At 33.6% G+C, this 22,935-nt stretch overlaps 2 protein-coding genes across 2 annotated transcripts; both read right to left on the minus strand.

Annotated features, from left to right (window-relative positions):
* Positions 1-9,319: 9,319 nt before the first annotated feature.
* LOC141685193 (uncharacterized) lies at positions 9,320-12,199 on the minus strand. Its single transcript, XM_074490310.1, has 4 exons — positions 12,003-12,199; positions 11,864-11,921; positions 9,896-10,312; positions 9,320-9,775 (listed from the first exon to the last, which is right to left on the minus strand). The coding sequence occupies exons 1-4, from the start codon at positions 12,197-12,199 to the stop codon at positions 9,320-9,322; spliced, it is 1,128 nt and encodes a 375-aa protein (XP_074346411.1).
* Positions 12,200-18,635: 6,436 nt separating this feature from the next.
* LOC141684014 (probably inactive leucine-rich repeat receptor-like protein kinase At3g28040) lies at positions 18,636-22,389 on the minus strand. Its single transcript, XM_074488845.1, has 2 exons — positions 20,629-22,389; positions 18,636-20,271 (listed from the first exon to the last, which is right to left on the minus strand). Exons 1-2 carry the CDS (start codon positions 22,104-22,106, stop codon positions 18,810-18,812), a joined length of 2,940 nt encoding a protein of 979 aa, XP_074344946.1. The 5' UTR covers positions 22,107-22,389; the 3' UTR covers positions 18,636-18,809.
* Positions 22,390-22,935: the final 546 nt, after the last annotated feature.

The raw sequence follows: 22,935 nt of genomic DNA on the forward strand, positions 1-22,935 counted from the left end.
AAGTGATTCATCCTTGAAAGATGACATTGAATGAAGCTCATAATTCACGTTACTCTATCCATCAAGGGAGTACAAAAATGTACCAAGACCTAAAAAGACATTTTTGATGGGAGGGAATTAAGAAAGATGTGGCTGAATGGGTGAGTAAGTGCCAACTTGCCCGAGAGTTAGGGCTGAACATCAAAGGCCTAGTGGACTTTTGCAGCCACTAGAGATCCCCGAATGGAAGTGGGATCAAATAATGATGGACTTTGTCGTGGGGCTACCAAAAACTCGTCAGGGATTTAATGCTATATGGGTTGTTATGGATTAACTACAAAATCAGCTCACTTTTGCCAATTAAAGAAAATTATAATGTGGCAAAGTTGATGCAGATTTATATGGATGAATCGTGACAGGAAATGGAATGTCGTCAACAATAGTATCTGATCGGGATGCGATGTTTACAACAACTTTTTGGAAGAGACTACATGACAGCCTTTGTACAAAATTGTGTATTAGGATGATTTAAACGCTTGAGGACATGCTTCGAGCCTGTGCTTTGGATTTTAAAGGAAATTGGGTTGAGCATATATCGCTGGTGGAGTTCGCGTATAACATCTACCATTCTAGTATAGGGATGCCACCGTACGAGGCCTTATACGGGAGAAAATGTCGCACACAATTATGCTGGAGCGAGGTAGGTTAAAGAAAACTACTAGGGCATGAGTTAGTGCAAAAGACGGTAGACTCTATTCAAATTATAAGAAAAAGATTAAAAGCAGCTCAAGACCGACAAAAGCAGTACGTTGAGGAAATGAGAAAAGATATAAGTCATGAACCTGGTGATCATGTATTTCTCAAGATCTCTCTATGGAAAGGATTGCATCGCTTTGAAAAGAAAGGGAAGCTTAACCCTAGATACTTAGGTCCATTTAAAATATTAAGAAATGTAGGAAAGATGGCTTATGAGTTGCCCCCACCCTCTTGGTATAAGAGTTTAATGTGTCGCTATTAAAATCTTATAAGCATGACGACAAACACGTGCTTGAATATGAGCCTTGTCAGATCCAGGAAGATTTAACATATCAGGATATTCCAATTAAAGTACTGAAGAAGAAGGAATTGAATCTTCGAAATAGAACCATTCCATGTTTAAAAGCTGTGTGAAAGAATAGATCGATTGGAGAAATTACTTGGGAAGCTGAAAGTGAAATCAAGAAGAAATATCCGCAACTCGTTTCCAATTTCGAGGACGAAATTATTTAAAGGAAAGAGAATGTAATGCCTTAGGTTAGTATGACTTATAAATTATGGTAATTGTGAACACCGCTACTATTCTGGTAATATTAGTGACTAGTTTGGTGATGTGAAATTTTTTAGATATTAAATTAGTTTAAAATAACAAACTGTCATTTTTTAATGCTAATATTAATAAAGGAAAATATTTTAGATATCTTTATTTTATATAGTATAGTTTGTTGCTCTTTTATTAATACTACCGTAAAAACCCGTGCGAGGTACGAGACTATTAATATATGAAATAATTTCTTGAACATATATATATATATACACATAAAATTTATAATTGAAAAATGTTTAAAAATATTTTTTACCTTATTTAATACTTTTACAATAATTTCATAACGTCACATTTAATTCTCATAAACCAAATGTTTTATAAGAATATATATAGTAAAATTTGAATAAGTATCTATATGATACATTTTTTTTATTACAATTTGATAAATACTATTTTTTTTGTAAATTTATGAGTTAACCCTCGTTTATTTGTTATAACCTTGGATTAGGCTAAAACTAAGTACATTATTATATATATTGGGTTTATGGTATATTGATCTAATAATATTTTATAATTAACTCAAGAAATATATATTATTGAAGATCTAAATTTTAAATTATCTTAACTCAAATTTACTATATTCGATATTCTTTTATAAATTTGTGTATTTTATTTAATTGTGTAATTAATAAAGTGATAATCTTTGAATTGACTATTATATATATGCACACACATATATTAATTTTAATACCAAAATATTATTGAAAAGTAATATACATGATAATTTTTAAAAATGTCCCTGAATTGTCCACATATTTAGTATTTTATTTAGCATATTGATTGATATAACTATATTTTCAGTTTAATATATCTTGTAAAATCTTGTTATGAACACACATTTTTATTCTAATTTAATATTTTTTTTGTATTTTTAAAATTACAAAGAAAGTGTACAATATTTAATTGATGAAAATATCTTTTGCCTTTATGAAATCTTATTTTTCAAAATCTCGACCTAGTTATTAACATCTAGAATGTACATGGAAAATGTACATGGACAGTTAGATATATCAAAATTAACAAAAAAAGACATATTGTTTTATCTAGTGTACATTATGAAAATATTGATAAGAAATAGACATGACAAATATAATGTTGACAATAGTTATTCTATAATTTTATAATAATTTTATTCCTATTTTTTTTTAATTTATAGATATATAACTTATAAAATAATATTACACGCTACATGCATTATGTTATTTATATTAGATAAGATTTTGAAATAAATTTTATGTATCAAATTAACGTTGAAGTTTGTTAAAAACTATTTGGTGGGTCTAATTATATTTGTTTTGAGTATACGATACATGTCTCATATTCGTTTTATAAATAATCAAAATATGGTAAAAAGTTAATTCAAATAAAATAAGAACCCTAATTTGGAAGTTATTATAACCCGTCTGTTTTGAGTCCAATATTACTTTAATAAAATGAAGCATGGATTAACTTGTCCTAGATTCATATTCGATCAAATATCATTATAGAGATCAAGAATTTTATACTTCGTTGTCATTTCGATTATGGAACCATAAATTCGAATTAAATTTTAACTGGTGCCGGACTATAACTTTTGTGTCAAATAATTTAATATATTTAATTAATAGTAATTTATTACAAACTATGTAATTTGCTTTTTAATATTTGGTTGTTAAAGGTTTGTGGATATTTCTAATGCTATTGTTAGCTAATAATATTGGACTAGAATTTGATGCATTGTGTTAGAATAAGAATTATATAATACTTGCTCGAATTTGGTTTATATTTGATTTGTAATACTCGAGAATGCATTATATTCAAATAAAATTATATTGAATTCGAATTTGGATATTAAAAATTATAATGATCTCAAATTTGAGTACTTTTAGAATAATTCATCCAATCCCAGAATAATAATAATGTCTGTTTCGCGTTTACTCTCGGACGAGAAATAGTAAATAAGCCATATAGAGTTGCTATCTAGCTTCTATCGCTCGTATCCCGACTGACATAGATTGACTAATTCAAATAAAATACATCAAAATAATATTATAAGAATAATATATTTACATGTATTTGATCAAATAAATTTAGGGGTCAAAAGATTTATAAAAAATAAACTTATATTTATATGTAACAATGACAACTATTAAAATAAAATTATAAAAAATATAAACAACATTTTATTTACTCATAAGTTAAAATAATATATAAAATAAAAAGAGAGAATTTGCCTTATTGAATAAGTGTTTTCATCATAACTTATAAATTTTTGTAACGTAATGGTTATAACATCAATTTTTCAATAGGTTATCATGGGTTCGAAACTTAAGTGTAACAAATGTTACCTTATTTTAGCACAAGTTATATAAGATTGACCTTTTTGTGATTTTTAATGTATAAGGGCAAAATCATAATTATCGGACCATTTTATTGGCTAAATTTACCCCAGGCCCTTTTTTAATATATTAAAGGAGATTTTTAGTAATAGTTGAGTTTTTTTAAGTGTTAAATATCGACATATTAAGGGCATTGGCCCCAAATGTCACTATTTGGGGCAAGATGATCCTCAATGTCACTTTGGGATAAATTGGCCTCAAATATCACTCCAAAACGGAGTTTGATGTCATGTTATGGTGTTTATTCTAAAAACGCAAATGCGCGCTCCGTTTAACTAATAAATTTAAAATTTAATACCCAAACGCGTTTGCGTGTTACGTTTAACTTTAAATACATACAAAAAACGTTGTTTGAAGTGTTGTTATTGATTTAAATTTTGTATTTAAAACAAAAACAAAAATATTAGATTGAAAATTAATTATAAAAAGGCATAACGTTAATGCGGGTTACGTTTTTGGTCAAAAACGCCCTTTGAAGCTCTGTTTTATGCTAATTTAAAAAAATAAAATTTGTATGTTTTAAAACTTAAAACGCAAAACAAGATCATGTTTTTATCTTAAAATATTTAAAAAAAACGTTGTTTAAAATTTTGTTAATGATTTAAATTTTGTAAAAATTAATTATAAAAATCAATTATAAAAATATGAGATTGAAATTAATTATAAAAATAAAAAAACATAGTTTAAAGAATGTATTGAACATGAGTTCATGTTTTGAACTTCTGTGTAAAAATGTTGTTTCAAAACATGTATTCAAGAAATATGATATTGCTGGAAAAAAACACAGTTTAAAAATATGTTTGGATGTAAAACGCTGTTTGAGGTGGTGTTATTAAGTTTAAACCGGAAGTCGATATCATGTATTGTCTGAAAACGTGACACGGACACGCGTTTTTTTACTTAAAAACGCAATTTGAAGTTCTGTTTTTATCAGGATGTTGAAAACTCCCTCCAGGCAGAAGCTACTATGATTTACTTAATTTTCTAAAAAATATTAAAAATAAGATTAAATATCAAATGAGTAACAAAACACAAATGTGGCGGCCCAAAATCCAGGGTCAGGAATCTTGGAGACCACGCTTTCTAAACTACTACAACCACACAACTTACACCACAATATATAAATACTCACGCTTCACGACCCCACACTTATCACACACACACTTACAGGTTATTGTCTTGGAAATGAATCATTCATAACTAGAGTGATTTCAACCATTAAGTGACAATTATTACAACCCAAAAGTGATTAAGTCTTACCGGGGAGTAACCTTTAAGTAAGGCTGGTCCGCCGGCCAAATATACGCTTCTTGTTTATTACCTTACATAAGTCATACTTATAAATAAGCCGAACTAAAAACAACTGAAAACTAATCCAGCTTATTCGAACTACCTGTGGTACAACACCAAACAGTCTACGGAACAGCTGGCCATTTCCTACCCGTTTCCTAGCTGTGGTTCTCATGGCAGGCATCTTGATTCACTGTTGTGTTGTGTCAATTTAAGAAAACAAGTGTGAGCTATAATGCCCAGTATAATAATGTACAGTATGAAAATGACTGTATGATAACCTACGTAAAACATCATATATGATAATTATGTTTTATTCGAAAATAGTTTTCCCTTGGTGATACATACCTTCTTATGAAAATAATTCTTTAGGGGATTTTATTATCCTGTGAATACCTTAATAGGAAACCCAGCACCTAGGCTTGGATTACGGTATTGCATCACAATTCCAATTGGAAGAAATTAGGACACTCGTTGGAGCCACCGTATACGATGATCAGTCGTAATACGATAATAGTAACCTTTTCAACTAGTAGAAGGACGACACCTTCGTATCCCGGTTATCACCCTTGCCGCATTCGGGCTACGTGTCCCATTTTTGGGTATACACATACTTCACAAGTTCCTGAGTACACAGAGTACCTTCGCATGCGGTACCTTTGGTAGTCCATCTAACACACATAGTACCAGAGTCTACCCCTCCATTGTCCTTTAAAAAGAATTCTATCAATCTCGAGAACTCGAACCACATCGAAGTTCCCCAAGCGTTTTGCTTGTTGATAGAAACAGTTTATCTTACTAAGATATAAATGTATATATGTATATACGTACTTCCGAGATTTTCGAAGGAAGTACTAAGGATGTGAGTTGATCGTTGTTAACAGATAATTTAATAAGGGGGAAAAAGTTTCTCCTTGAAACTATATTCAAAATATTAAATAAGTCGGGATAATATTTTCCGACGATCTGAAATATTCGAATGATTTTCCGAAGTTAAAAAGTATATTTTAAATTAGGATCTATGATTTATAAATCAATAATAAACCCTTTAATGAATCATATATAATTACACGATAATCGATAAATAATTAAACCTCGAATGATTACTCTCTAAAAGAATATTTAAAATAATATTCCTCAACTAGTTTCTGTCTACGTAGTTAATAATCTTTAATGTTTAAGCAGGTTTGAAATAAATAATCGTTGGAGTATACTACTCCCATAATAAATGATTAGGTATATAGTATTTATTATTCGAACCATAAAATATAGTTGAGGGAATATGATCGTTGGGAAATCGTTTTAACAAAAGTTTGAGGTATTTTAAGGTTTCGTAAGTGGACGTTAAGTCCCTTTAAAACGTACTATAATGGACTTGTAATCATCCTATAATATCACCGGAATGAATCCCGGGTTTTCATCTTAAAATCCCGACCGACTCTCGGTCTTATAATTATATGTCACGCTTAAAGCGGAATTAAATATATTTTACGATATATACTTATCGTACAACATCGCTACATTATGCGAAATTTCAACAACTACGTAACATGGCAAGCATGGTATTTATGCAATGATAGTAAAACAATCCTTTCACAACACAACAGTAAAATGGAGTTGGGTTCGTAAACTTGCCTGGGTATCTTGAGGTGGAGGATGCTCTAGGTTCCGCTCGGAAATCTATAACCATAAACACAATTCGCTTCGATAGGCCCGTTCTAATTTACAGCGACTCGCACTCATGTGCTACTTATTATGCACCCTCTCAACTTATATTACCCTTATTATTCCTTTAAGTCATTATTCACATCATGGTCGCTTTATTTTTCTAAGTATCTTAGGTTCATTTTCATTTTCGTCGTCGGCTCCGCTTATGGATTCTACGTTTTCTAATCGCGCGGCCTCGACTCCGATATTTTTATAAAACTGAAAAATCATTATTTTTACTTGAATTTTTTTATGGTAGTTAGGAAACTCAATATGTTACTCTCTGTAAAAATTTCATGATTTATGAACACATTTAAGATGACCCTTTATATTTTCAAAGTTCGTAATTCATAGCAGTTTTTGTCGCGTAAATCACTTTTAGTAAAACGACCGTAACTTTTGATCCGTAAATCGGAATCAAGAGATTAAAGCGCCTAAAAGATCCTTATAACATTGTCTATCATAAACAAGAGTTATTTTTCAAGAAACTTACATCTCCGGGACTTTCTGCAGAACTTAAAGTTATGATTTGTTGGTTTTAACGGAATTATGTTTACGATCGGGATTTCGTTTACGCCCTAACTCTTATCACAACCACCAACAATCATCATTTCATCATAAACACACAAACTCCTCTCAAGAACATCATGTTCTTGAGGCAACAACAATCAACCTTAAATCTACTTAACTAAATATCAAGATTTAATCACTACCACTTCTAAAACTAGGTTTATAACTACATACTAAATGGATCTTGAAAATGAATCTTAAATAAAGTTGGACCAAAGATTTTTACCTTTATTGAAAGCTTGAGATGTGTTCTTGAGGATGGAGGAGTCTTGGAAGTGCTTGGTATGATTTTTGGAACCTAAAACCACCATAGAAATCAAGAAACCAAAGAGTTACTATTCATACTATTCACTAGTGACTTTCTTGATTTTATTTCACCCATCAAACTTTGATAAAAAGAGAAGAAAGAATTTTCTTACCTTAGTTTGATTGTTAGGAAGCTTGAGAATTAATAGGATGATTTTATCATGGCTAAAACTTGAGTTTTGATTTTGAATTTCTCCCTTCTTTCTTGAAAAGCCGAATGGAAGAATGAAGGGGTGGGGGGGTTATGCTTGCTTCTTTTGGTTGCTTCTAGGAAATGGGGTGGTGATATCTTTCCCTTGATTTTTATTCTTCCTAGTATAGCATTCTAGGTTTATTCCTTGTTGCAAATCTTGGGGACAAATCCAAGTAGCTTGCTAGCTTACAAGCTAAACTACATGTGTTAGCTTCCTTAGCACACTATTTGGCTAGCTTGCTTGATGATCCTATGGTTAGCTCACTATTTGATGAAGTAACCACGGTTACTTTCTTACCATGGTTAGTTAGTCGTTACGTTTATTTAATCGTTTACGCGTTCGCTCGGTCGCTTAAGCGTTTTCGTAATACTTACTCGTAAATGATTAGCGACGTAATTCCTTTCATATTTATTCCTTATATTTTGAATTATCATACTTGAATATAAATCCATAGGGTTTTAATCTTGTAATTATATTATGATTCCCGTAATCCTCGATGAGTCGTAAATACGGTTGTTTTTCAAAGTTCGTTTTCTTCGAAAACTAATAGCGTTTACATACACTCATTTTGTATGTATAATCATAATATCAACTCTGAAACTCCTTTTTTCATGCATTACATAGTGTGGGCTCAAAAGTTTTTTCCCGTCCGTCAGGGTTACTATTCATTAAACGTTTTACAAGGTCTCAAAAATTCGAGTTATTACAACAAATTAGAAATACAATACTCCAAATTTAACATAAATTTAAAACAAAAGTTTCAAATATCTAATAAATCATCTTGAAATAAATAAGAACAATAGTCAAATTGCTTTAATTCTTGCCGCGCGATGCTTGAAAGTCCATTGCATTCTTATATCGTGTGGACTTTCTTCTTCCTTTCTTCTTCTCAACTTCTTTATCATGCATCAACTTTGGAATGTCAACTCCCGATGGCCAACGAGGATCCCCTTTGGTTGGTATTGATTCAAATACACCGTTATAAACCTTTGAAACATTCTCCAACTTATAAAAATGGCCTAAAAACCTTTCACGACTCGTATTTAAATGGGCACAACATGCAACCAAATGAGAACATGGTATGCGATACTTTTGCCACTTTCCACAAGAACACATACCCTCTTGCAACCGGAGGGTATGCCTATTTCCTCCTTTTTGGCCAACCCTCCTAGTCACTACTTGAAACAACATAGAATCTCAGTCAAATACCGTGACATTATGTCCGGTAGCACGTTTATTCGATCGGCTCAACATTTTGTGTGCATATTTTGTGAACACTTGACCTTTAGATGATTGGGTTGCAATCTCAACCCGCCTTTCATCAAAATAATCCACGGTCTTTGAAAACACAAACCTAACCAATGAACTAATCGGGAGGCTTCTAGCTTCAAGAATTGCATTGTTCCAATTTTCGGCATGGTTGGTGGTCATAATGCCAAAACGTTTCCCCCATCATGTGCCAAAGACCATTTCATCAATGGTTTATCCGTAAACCACTCTTCCGCCCGAGGATCAACAATTAGCATTTGCTCTCACAGATAATCAAACTTTTTCTCTTGCACTTGAGAAGCCAAATCAACTAATCTATCCTTCAATCCCGGTCTTCTATACGCATTAACAAAATTTGTAGACAAGTGTTTAATCCAAAACCTATGATGGTTATACGGCTCACACCATGACGTCTGCCGCATAGCTGCCATAATCCCAACATGTCTATCAGAGATGATACAAATGCCATGTCTCCTACCTACCATGAATCTCCTCAACCGATCCATAAACCACCCCCAACTAGAAACATTCTCAGATTCTACAATTGCAAACGCCAATGGAAGAATGTGACTGAAACCATCTACTGCTACATCACTCAATAGTACACCGGGATAAGGACCATAAAGGTGGGTGTCATCTATGTGAATGACAGGGATGCAATGCTCAAATCTATCAATACAGGGCTTCAAAGCCCAAAATAATCTTTTGAATGTCACCTCCTGTTATAAACATATATTATAACATTAATTAGTGCAAACCCTAAGTTGAATGTACCTAAAAGAATAAGAATTAGATTTACAAAAAAAAGAATGAACTACTAATATTGTCAAAAATTATACCTCTAAATTCTCATGTACTCCCGACTTACTTTCTTTAAAAAGCCAATCAACTTTTATACCAACATTAAAGGATTGTAATGCTTCCATCAAATAAGGAAGATCTTTATATGATCCTTCCCAAGACCCATGCACTTCATCCATCACAAGTTTCTTTGCATTTCTAATTTTCTTTCTACCTGGAAGATAACCAAACATACTTTTTGTCGTAGTCATTAACACTTTTTCTTTAATTCTAGGATTGGCTACAATTTGTTCCTTAATTATTTCCACAATATCATAAGAAGACAAGTTACGGTGGTCTTGAGTAATTGCGGTGCTCATACATGTGTGTGGCCCGGAAGTTTTCATTATTTGAAATTTACCAAGTGCCTTTCTCAACCTAGCCTTTAAACTCCACTCACAACCATCTTCCCTCAACTTCATGCAACATGCCAATTCAAATCACTTGATCTAGTAACGGTAAACTCTTGATGACTAGCAATATGAAATTGATTCACAACATGAATCAAATCCTCTTTTGAATTAAATGTCATACCCTCCCTCAACTCCATAGGGGTTGACACATCATCTCTTATCTCCATAATTGACTCATAAAAAAAACAATATTAATTGTGGATTTACCAATCATTATTTTACTATCAACAACATCATTAATATCCACACCTCTACTACTACTCATTTGCCCCCCCAAATATTTACTACTACTACTACTTGTATACCCTTCGAAGCATCTAATAGAACTCTTCTCGACAACTTTAAAGCTACTATCAACTAATAGGCAATTGGAAATTTTTTTCAATATAAATTTCCACAAAGAAAGGAGGTCCCTTTAAAAGAATAACTCCAAACATTAAATTAACATCATCAACATCATCAAGAGGCACAATACCGAATTTCATATCATTAGGGTTTTGACTTCTAAAATACAACTTCAAATAATAATTATCCTTATCAATTTTCAATTTCAAAAACACCAAATCACATTAATTACGGTAATTCATGCTACTATCAAGTTTAATATGCTTGGAAACATGTTTATCATATACGCAACCATCTAATTGAGTATATTAAATATTACCGTCGATATAGATCTACACAATTACGGATGTCGATTTTGATCCCGAACCCGAGCCCGAAGCCATTACGAAATTACACTTAATTTCAGTATAAAATATATATAAGTGTCATATATTATATGCTTAAGTGCTAGGGTTTTTGATTTTATTTAGAAGAAGCAGTAGAGTAGCAGAGACTGTTGAATACATACGTTTCTGTATGGAATAAAACAAAAAACGTAGCCTCAAAACATGTTAATGGTCTATACACGCATAACAGAGACAAGTAAAAAACGAGTAAAACGGAACACGGTAAACCGTTTACAATTATAAAACGCAGTCTGATATGTTGTTAATGTTGTATATTAAAAAATCTTAAAAACTAAAAACGCAGTCTAATGTTATGTTAAAACTGCTTAAACGCAGTTTGAGGTTTTATTTTTGTTTAAAAAATAATTGTGTGATAAACAGGGAAACGTAACATGAAATCATGTTTTACAGGGAAAACATGATTAGAAGTGGCGTTTTTCATATAAAATTATATTTTTAGATAATTTTAATAAAACGGAACACGATAACTTGTAATTAATCAAAATTGAATAATTTTTATAAACGCTGTTTTGATTTTGATTTTGGATTTAAATTTTATAATTCTAAAAATACAATAACATTATTTCAAAAATTATTTTTGGAAACGTTAAAATACAAGAAATCTAAAAAACGGAACATGATATTATGATTTCAAAAACGATTTTTGTAATATAGTTTTTGTCTTCAAGTTTTTTAGTAAAATGTAAAAAACGTGGTTTGAAAACAGGTTAGAAAATGAAAAACGTTATTTGAAGTCATGTTTTAAGACAAAAAACACAGTTTGATTTCATGTTTTTGTCAGGATTTGTTGGTTGCATGTAACCATCACAAAATCAACACCCCTGTTGAACAAATTTGTACCATTTACTAAAACAACACCCCTATTGAACATATTGCAAAACATAGACTAAAAACAGAAGCTAATGCCAATACGTTCCATTTTACTACAAAGCAATAGTTACATTTCACAGTTGATCATAACTCCGATATTATCACTACAAGTACCTACTAGTTCCAGCAAAAACAAACAGCATAAACTAGCAAAAACAGAACTAACAAAATAAACCAACAAAAACAAAGTTGCAAAAACAAAGTGGCATAAACTATCAGCCAAAGCCAAATTACAAGAACTCCCACTCAAACCAATTGCATCACCCATCCTTTCCTTTGCTAATGATAAAATATCTGGCAACCCTCATCAGGATTGTAACTCCTTTTCATCACTATTCAAGTACCTATTGTAATGATTGAAATGAATGATGTATGAGATAGTTGAGAAATGATTAATTTGAAGACATGTTTCTATGTTTTTCATGTGCTTAATAAAATTACAAGATTACAAACAAAGTAAAAGCAACAATACTTAAAAGTCACTTTCTGACACACTTCTACCCATCAGTCCCACAACGTGGAGGCTTACGAACTCTCTTTGAACGTCTATACTGAGCTCCAAACTTTCTTCTTCCATCACTATCTCCGGAACTTTGAGAAGACCCAACAACAGTATCAAGATCAAAAGAAGGAATGGAATGATCCAGTCTATCAGGACGACGTACAGGGGAAGGCTGATCAGTAGAAGGATGGTTAGTAGTATGCAGCTCACGAGTAGAGTGTGTAGTAGGCTGCTCAGGAGGAGTGGGAGGAGTAGGCGTCAGATGTAGATCAAATGAAGGATAAATATCCCTCGATCTCTCCGGAATGATATCAGTAGAATGATGCTCACTAGTACGTTACTCAGAAGGAGAATGTGAAGTCAGCTGCTCAGGACGAGAGTGTAGAGTGAGCTACTCGGGAGGAGGGTGTGGAGTAGGTGTCAAATGAAGATCAAATGACGGATAAGGATCCCTCGATATCTCCTGAGTAACATCAATATGAACATCTCCAAGATGTGTCATCATAGGATCATCACCAACTACATCATCTTCAACTACATCATCTCCAAATACATCTGCAACAATCTGATCAAGTACATCAGCTCCTCGACCTCGACCTGGACCTCTACCACCACGTCTCTGGGATGACGTCGGGATCCTGCCGCACATCCATCTCTTTAACTCTATGCTCATCCATTGGCAATGCGTCAAAACCATACAACCTAAAATCTCTAACAACATTACAACCATCAACAACTAACTAATGAACACCTGGAAGAACTGAATCTGTTTGATCAGCTATACTCTTCAACAAATCTCCCTAAAAACAACAAATAAATGAAAGACTTGTTATAAAAATTAAAAAGGAAAGAAACAAAACAATTGAAAGAAGACTACAAAAACAATTGAACATATATATACGGTACGAGAAATAAATGATGAACATGTATATAGGACTTACAACATAATGATGAAATGCACCAGTACGAGAAATAAATTGCACAGTCCTCTGCATATACCAATCGTGATAGCCAAGCACTGTACTATCATCAACAATCAAATCTGCATGGAAGATAGTATCTGAACGATGATCCCAGAGAGAAATGAATGACTCAAATTTCTGACTCCACTTAATCGACTGATTGCCCCTCAAAGTCATCTAATGTAACTCACTCGTGTACTCTAACACGGGTGGAATAGATTGCACCATCCCAAACTGCCTAGCAACTTTGTCAGGCGCGTGACTCTCGACAATAAAAATACAAAGGAGGGGGCCTCTATAACGCCAGATATGACGACCAACCAAGCAATAAGGACGCAAAAAATCAATGATATTCGTAGAATAAGGCTGCCATATGAAGTTAGATGGTGCAAGCCCATCTAGAACTGTACGGTAAACAGAAAGTGTACGACCAGCTATCTCTTTAAAAGAAAGACTAACAAGCCACCTACAATCAAAATTAATAAATAAAACCAATTCAATATTCTAATGTAAAATTACAATTAAATCTTTCTAAAACCCAATTAAGGGATCAGTGAACCCTCTAAAATTAAAAAATTTAAAAGTAGGATTATTACATTAACTTATTAACATCGGCTCCTAGGGTTTAGGGTCTCACGACCCTAAACCTTAGAAATAATTAGGGTTTAGGCCTCTAAAACCTAAACCGTAAACCCTAACTCAACAATGTTTTCTTTAAAGTTTATTCTAATGTAAATTACATTTAAATCTTTCTAAAACCCAATTAAAGGATTGGTGAAACCTAGAAAATTAAAAAAATTTAAAAGTAGGTTTATTACATTAACTTATTAACATCGGCTCCTAGGGTTTAGGGCCGTTATTAGGGTTTACGCTCTAGGTTTTAGGGCCTAAACCCTAACCCTAAAACTTAAACCTAAACCCTAACTCAATATTGTTTTATTTCAAGTTTAATTTAAAAGTAGGTTTATTACATTAACTCATTAAGCATGGTTACTATAATTTGAAATTAAAATAACAATTAAAAACATAAAAAAGGTTTCATACCTGTCTCTGTATGGACCCGCAAGCTAATCATCAAAAATAGCAGAATGACGTAATGGTGAGTTTCTAGGGATCGGAGCAAGAGAAGGCAACCTCTCTCATGCCCATAACTGAAGCAACAAAAGACATCCAACAACCTCCTCTTTGTCTGTCTTGCAACCCTTGCATAGCTCTCTGTACAAGAATGCAAGGACGGCTACCCAAGCATACTCACCACATGAATCCAAGTCCCGAAGAAAAGGAATGTACATCGGATGAATATAGCCTCCAGAAGTATCAGTAAATAGCACACCAGCAATAAGATGAACAATAGAGCACCTAGTGCGATGCATAACCTCATCTAATGATGCAGTCTCCGGAAGAATCCGTGGAGTAAGAGAGGAGAAGAAAGAACATGAAGTCCTGGCTCCATTAAGGAAAGTCGAAAGAGGTACAGTACCAAATATAGAGGCAACGATAAGAGCGCGCCCATCTATGGGGAGGCCTAGAAGGACAACATCCTCAAGAGTAATAGTCAACTCTCCCATAGGTAGATGGAAGGTATGGGTCTCCGGCCTCCATCTCTCAACCAAAGCAGATAATAAACTCCAATCAAGCTGTAATGCAGAAACCCTAACGACACCATAAAATCCAGAAGACTGTAAAAATGGAATCATCCGACGATCCAATACAATACTATCCTTATTAGGATTAGACCGTCTACATCTCAAAGCATCACCGCCACCTAACCTCCAAACCTCTCCAGACCTATGCTTGGGCTGAAGATGAAGAAGACTATCATCAATAAGTCCCGGATTAACAAATAGATATTTGTAGAACGTTCAAATGAAATCACAAAATATATAAAATGAACTAACAAATATAGACAACTATGTACAAAAGAAAATGATAACTAAATCTGATCATATAGTAACAAAATGAAAGGCCAGTACTCCTATTTGTCTATATTTGTTAGTTCATTATGGATAACAGTGTAAAATCTATAACAGTAACAGCACGAGCATGCCCTATACAAATTGGCAGCAAGAATTATCCTAAATTTATCAAAGCAAGTCCAGAAAAATATCTTCCGTCACTTATTAATTTTACAGTATAATTCAATTCATATACTATCGTCTGCCTTGCCTGAAAATCATGAATCTGCAACAGAATTGGATCCACGCTTCAAAGAAGGCAGACCACCGACCACAGTTTAAATTTTAAAGTTACCAAGCGCAGATATGATGTGGATACTTATGTCCGGAATGAGGTAAAAACAGAATGATAAGTCATATACAAGACTAAAGGTGAAAGGGAAAAATTATTCTATGATCAGGATTATGACGGAAATGAATAAGAAAGGGAACGGAGCGTTCATTCTCAAATTGATGTATTTGATGATCTGTTAGGAATAAAAAGGAAGAGAAAATAGGAACTACAAATATTACATCTCAAGGACATCTTCATTCCTAAATCTGGACATCTTCATCTCAAGGATGTGATGACTGCTGACTTCTGGGTAAAGATAAGAAATTTCTTATCAAATCAGAACAAGACAAGTTGTACATTGATGTGTTTTGAAATGGTGCATTGGTAAATAGCCATCAGGATTTTGAATGTAGATACTTACTGTCACTTTTCTTTCACTCTAGCTTGACCTGTGAGGTCTATTTAGTAGAACAGTTACTGTTGTGACTTTTGACTAGGTGAAAACAACTTCTCACTAGGCTAATTTCACCTAAATTAGATAGAGACAAAGTGACCAGAATTGTTACCAACAGAATATCTTTTAATTTCTGATTCAAAAATCTAAGAAACTATTAAAGTATTAGATACTATATCATAATTTCCTGAAAGGTTATTTTAGTATGCCCCAGGTAGCAAAAAGAGATGTGCAAGCACATATTCTTAACATCATTTATTTATATTTTTGCAAATTTTATGCCTATTATCAAAATGCTCGAATATATCTAGAATTGTTTTGATATTAAGGACATCGATCGGTTACTCACTAATCAGTGGAGTGGAACTCGCATTGAAAAATCTAAACTCCACTAATCAGTGGAGTGGAACTCGCATTGAAAAATCTAAACTCCAAAAAGGCAACAGGGGTAAACTACAAAAGGTTCTGCAGATTATTACTAATTGATCACCATCCCATTCATACAATAATACAAACACATGGTGGGCATTATTTAAAACAGCAGCATATGTACTAAAAAATAACAACATAAACACATAATCATATCAACAAATTGAAGTCAAATGAATTTAAAAAACAAAGAAAGAAAAATATAAGAGTAGAAAGACTTACATTAAAATCCATAATGGGAGAATAGAAGTGCCTTAAACCCTAAAATGATGATGAAGAAGATGAAACAAGGGTAATAATCCAGTTCACCTACATGCTAAATTAGTTTTTGAAACTATAATAAAAATATAATTGCTCAATATGCTCTCAACACAGTACGGGAGTTCTTGCAGAGTGTAATTGCTGTTAAAAGGTCGGACTGGGTTAGTGAAGAAAGAAAAGGGATTAGTTTTTAGAAAAGGTTTAAACGGAAAACGGATCACCGTGTTCGTTATATATTAAAACGTAATTCGAGATGGTGTTATTAAGTGATAGTTGGGGCCAATATTATACATAGTCACATTGAGGGTCATTTGTACGGAAAAAGTGACGTTGAGGGCCTTTTTTCGATATTAAAGGGATATAAAAAAATAAATATCCAGAGATGCTAATGTGGGGTTAGTTAGGACATAGTAATAGGAGTTTAGGAAAGAGATACATAAGAGGGAAGACAAAGAACACAAAGGACTCAGGAGTGAGATTCACCAAATTTGTTAAGGAAAGAAGGCAATTAGATAGGTTATTTATAAGAAGAGGAGGCAGGCAAATCTTTCACCTTCACTCTCTTTTAACATCATACTCTTTCGTTCTTTTTGCTCTATTGTTTTTTTTGCTAAATGATTAACTCCTGACCTCTCGTTCTTTTTGCTCTATTGTTTTTTTTGCTAAATGATTAACTCCTGACCTCTCGTTCTTTTTGCTCTATTGTTGGTATCTTGTGATCATCTTATTTCCGTTTAGATAGCATGTTTGAGATTCCTCTATACTTTGAGAGTGTATCATTTTTATTTATTTATCACAGTAAGCTTGATTTAAAAGTCTCCTCATATTTTGATTCTTGTGACAAACATCAAAAGTATACAACCTTGTATTACATGATGGCTTTGTAATTGAAATTTTGTGGCTACATGATGGTAATCAGCCACAAATGATAGGTTTAGTATATGCATGATACAAAATTGATGGCCACTGGAGTTGATCACTCTGGTAAATGAAGGTTATATTTCGAGTATACATTTTTTTTCTTTATTTGTTGGTTTAGCGATTGTTTCTATTTCTATTTTCTTTAAAATTGTCATTTTTCGATTATTTGTCTTAATGGACATGATGGGCATAGTAGTGCTCATGATTTTGGTGACCGTTATTTTTAGAAAAGCCCCAGAAATAACAGGAAAGTGTACAAGCGGGCTGGGTAGGCTAATATTTATCTACTTTTCTTCATTTGAAGAGTGAAGATGAAGTTCAGGTGCCATGACATACTATTTTGCTTCAGGATATGGGTGATCTTTTATATTAGTTGTAGGAAAATAGTGTAAAAAGTTGGTTAGTTAAACCTTAGATCTTTTGGTAGTCGCTGCTATGTTAGTCATTAGACTTTGGTACCTCTCTGAATTGTCTAATCTTGTGATGAACTAAATTTGAAAATTCCAGTTCTTTTGTGCATTCTTATGGTTGATATAAGTCTGTTACAATTACTCACTATTATGATTATTAACGGAGATAATAAGATATAATATCAATAATATGCAAGTACAAGAATTAACAAAACTTTATATATTGAATCGTATTAATAAAATCTAGTATTAATATAATTTAATGAATCAGAGATAAAATAATTTAAAATTTCCAGTTGATCGCACTGACTCAGAAACACGTAAACAAACTCGAACTCGATTTGGTTTACATACGGGTCAAGTCTGAACATAATTTCTAAATTTGATAAAATCTAATCTCACCTTGATTCGATAAAAGAATTACCTTAACTTGATGATGATAAAAAAAAAGTAGTGTCTTTCAGATTACAGGCAATGTAAAATTGTCTTATACAAAATAAGAAAAGCTAAAACTGTAAAAGCATGATACAACTAACTACATTGGATGTCAAATGAGAATTAGCATTTAAACAAATCTTGCACATCAACGTACATAGGTCTTACGGGACCGGTGCACTAAATTAACATACAGGGCAACAAGAATCAGCAAGATACAATGAACGAAAAGAGTTGTAAAATTGTAACCAAGTTTCAATGTTTGCAGAGAATGCCTACGTTCTTGATGGAACTGGGGCCTTGATAACCTGCAAAATCTGTACAACATCGGACATGGAAGGCCTGTCTGATGGTACATGGGAAGTACACACCAGGGCTAACTTAAGAACCGGAGATACCTCATCCTCTGGATAATCACACATGCCCGGATCAACACACTCCAATACATTCCCTTGCTCCAGCAATATTCTAACATGATCATTTAGTATTACCACATTGTCTTCTCCATACTCAACCGCTCTTCGTCCAGTCACTAGCTCAAGTATCAGTACCCCAAATCCATATATGTCACATTTCTCGTTCACTCTTAAGCTCTGACAAGCTAATTCTGGTGCCACATAGCCTAATGCACTTTTAAACCTGTTACTTACAACATGCTTTTCGAGTTTCTTCAACAGCCTTGTTAGTCCGAAATCTGATAGTTTCGGGTTCAAATTTTCGTCCAGCAGAATGTTGCTCGGCTTTATGTTGTAGTGAATGATTGGAGGCCGGAAGGAATGGTGCAAATGTGCAAGTCCTTTAGCTGTACCCATAATGATTTTGAATCTGTTGGACCAAGAAAGTGGAGGTGATTCTTCAAGTTTAGCCTGTAAGCTCCCGTTTGGTTCATAATTTGTTACCAAAAGTTTCAGCTCAGGAGTCCAGTAATACCCTCTTAGTTCTACCAAATTAGGGTGCCTTGCTCTTCCCAAGATTCGTACTTCTCGATCAAAATCTTCTTGACTCTGAATTATGTTTGATGTCGCAAGTTTTTTTATTGCAGCCACATTTCTACCATTGTCTCCAAATGAAGCCCTATAAACTGTTCCAAAAACTCCACCACCAATTTCAGTAGCCTTGTTAAGCAACATTTCTGCACTTAAATTCCAGTCCGGTGATGTTTTTGAATTAAACCAAATGAGTTTTCCCGAGGACAATGTAGTTCCGGACCTTGCTGAACTCGAGCACAAGCTTTCTAGTGAATTCTCTACAAATGTAAGCCTCCTCCGTGCAGATATGTTAAGCAAGCTTATCACTAACACTCCTGCTGCAATCAGAACTGCAGCTGATATGGATATAATAGCAGATACGCTGAGGAACTTGTGTGGAGGATATTGTTTGGGTCTTTTTGAGTCGTTCCCTGTGGTCTCCCCACCATTTTGATAGCCATATGAAAATGGATCAATCACTAGAGGCTTGGGGGCATTCATCTTACATGGACCCTTTAACAAAGGTGAACATATACCTAAATTTCCATTCAATGCACTAGGATTTAAGCTTGGAAATATTCCACCAACAGGAAGCCTTCCTATTAACTTGTTGTAGGATATATTGACTGCAAGAAGATTTTCCATTTTGCCAAGCTCTTGTGGTATCTCTCCACTCAGCTCATTGTACTCAAGTTTTAGAATTTTGAGCTTTTTCAGCATTGAAATTGATCTTGGAATGGAATCACTCAAATTATTGTGAGACAAGCTCCTGTAACAAAAATAGCACAACTTAAATATGCTTAAAATTTGTCTACACAAAAAAAACCCTGAAAGAAGTGTTGTTGACTTGTTGTAATAAATACCAAAGAAGAATCTGCCTGACATAGATGCTAAGGTATACGTTAGAAATGCCATTTTACGGAACGAATACTAAACATTAGCTATTATGTTGAGACTTGACTACTTTCAATGAAACTTTAACGATTTTTTTTTTTTTTATTTTTCATATGTTCAGTTTTACTCATTGTTACCTGCCAAATTACTTAACAGTTTTTGTCTACTTTGAAATCTAACACCTGAAATGTGTGTCTGATTATGGAACCAAGAATGTAAGCAGAAGACTTACAGCAAGTAAAGAGATGAGCAGTTTCCAATCTCTTCAGGAACTGGACCTGTCAAAGAATTTCCATCCAACTGCAAAATTCGAAGGCTACCTGATTCACATATATCACCGGGGATTGGACCGAAGAAGGAGCTGTAACTCAGATCTAATACTGTTAGATTTTGAGAGTATCCAAGCTCTGGAGGAATTCTTGACTTGAGAGTATTATATGACAAGTTTAAGTATCTCAACTTTGAGAACAAGCCCATTTCTTCTGGAATATTTCCTGTCAGCTGGTTCGCTGAAAGATCCATCATTTCAAGAGACTCGAACAATTTACTTGAAGCAGAAGGAATTGAACCACTTAGTTTGTTCCTTGATAAATCCACATGGCTTAGTCCCAAAGAAAACAAGCTCTCGGGTATGCTACCATTGAATAAATTATCAGCTAGACTTAGATAAGTCAAGGACTTGAGGTTACCCGTTGATGAAGGCAAAAACCCCTTAAAGCTATTACTTGAAAAATCTACGTATTCAAGGCTGCTCATTTTACCAATCCATTGAGGAAAATCTCCATCCAACATATTTTTGCATATGCTCATATATTTTAAAGACTTAAGCTGTTGCAGTGAATTTGGGAGTGTTCCTGTGAAAACATTATCACACAAATCTAGCTTATTCAAGTGTGGACATAGCCCAATATCAGCTGGTACTAATCCTGAGAACTGATTTCCTTGCAACCTCAGATCTTTTAGGTAATGTATAACTGCAACACCATTTGGGACAGGCCCCGTTAATGCATTGTATGAAAGATCAAGAGTTCGGAGCCTGGTCAGTGTCCAAAACCCTGAAACAAAATTCAGGTTTCCGGAAAAATGGTTGCTGGAAAGATTAAGGTTATTCAGAGAGTTACATTTAGAAAGTGTGCTAGGAATGGGACCCTCAAAAGAATTCCCAGAAAACGAAAGTGAACGAAGAGACGAACAATTTTCAAACAGAATATCCGGTAAAGGCCCTGACAGTGAATTTTCTGAAAAATCAAGAAACTTAATTGAACTTACCAAGTTTGTCCAAGAAGAAGGATCAATACCACCCGAAAGAGTATTATAACTGAGGTCAAGTCTTTCAAGACTAGTAATAAGACCTAATTCAGGACTAATGGTACCACTAATATTATTTTTGGACAGTGACAGTACCTTAAGATGTTGCAATTTTTGAAGGCCTCTTCCGATTTTTCCTGATAAGCCTAGGCCCTCTAGTAATAAACTGGAGACGCGGCTTGTTACCGGATCACACTGCACATAGCTCCAAGAACATGGTGATATATCATCTTGGTTCCACGAATGCAGGCGCGAAAATGGATCATGGAGATCTGTTTTGAACACAATTAGGCCTAGTACATCATCATTGAGTAATCTAAGTGGTTCTTCACCTTTGAAACCTGACAAGAAAGTTGTGCAAACTAAGAACATTATTTGAAAATAGGCCATCATCTTCTTCATGTTTATGACAGTGTCTCTTTGTGTTTCAGAATGTGTCTGAAAAAGCTGGTTGAACCGCAAACATATATGACTGGAGTGAAGCAGTAGTACAAAATCTATTGAACAAGCAAGTACATATAACTTGTCAGTGGTAGAAGTTAGTAGAGGAAATGGATAGTTTTGATAAGGGAAAATTTCATGGTAGTTTGTAATAAGTGGTAATGAAACAGTATCATGAACAAGTTGAATTTTTCAGACAAGTCAGCTTTAGTTCTGTACCATTTGTCTTTTCGTTCACATTTCTTGTTGGATCTCTTATGTAAAACTTATCTTTGCCTTTTAAATTATTATGATAAACAATTTTCATCTCATAGACTTACTATTTAGTAAAAAACGATGGTCGTATTTGAGTCGAGTCGGTGGTTAAGTGTCTGCTTGTTATCGAATATCAGTAAATACTGCATTGTGGAACCTATTCTAAACCAACTAATGCCAGAATCTCGTGGGTCTTGTTCTTGGTATTATCTGTGACAACCATGCTATGGAGTTGCCAGTACACATGCTTTTGTTTTTGTGTGAAAATAATTACTAGGGGGTTGGCCTAGGCAACTTCCAAATTGGAGTCACGGGTGTGTATTGTGAGATGGTCCCAATACATTCCCTCCGCGCTTTTATCAAAATTATTTTAACCAAAATATATTCCACTAATATCTTCACATGACATTTTTAATCTAATTGGCGGTCTATTTTTTAAAATCTGATGTCCACATCTTAACATTGCAAAGTTATTATAAAAATTAGCTTAATAACTCGTGCATCACGTCCATATTTTATATTACGTGAATTAATA

The sequence above is a fragment of the Apium graveolens genome, chromosome 9 (assembly GCF_009905375.1).
Source record: "Apium graveolens cultivar Ventura chromosome 9, ASM990537v1, whole genome shotgun sequence".
Lineage (NCBI taxonomy): Eukaryota > Viridiplantae > Streptophyta > Magnoliopsida > Apiales > Apiaceae > Apium > Apium graveolens.

Bases quoted from the DNA above. Each gene is read 5' to 3' on its own strand.
- LOC141684014 (XM_074488845.1), bottom strand. From the start codon at position 22,106: ATGAAGAAGATGATGGCCTATTTTCAAATAATGTTCTTAGTTTGCACA. The intron at 20,272-20,628 runs GTAAGTCTTCTG...TTTTTGTTACAG, and splicing joins TGCTCATCTCTTTACTTGCT to GAGCTTGTCTCACAATAATT.
- LOC141685193 (XM_074490310.1), bottom strand. From the start codon at position 12,199: ATGGGTGATGCAATTGGTTTGAGTGGGAGTTCTTGTAATTTGGCTTTG. The intron at 11,922-12,002 runs GTAACTATTGCT...TATGTTCAATAG, and splicing joins GTTATGATCAACTGTGAAAT to GGGTGTTGTTTTAGTAAATG. The intron at 10,313-11,863 runs GTTACATGCAAC...TGTTGCATGAAG, and splicing joins GGGGTGTTGATTTTGTGATG to TTGAGGGAAGATGGTTGTGA.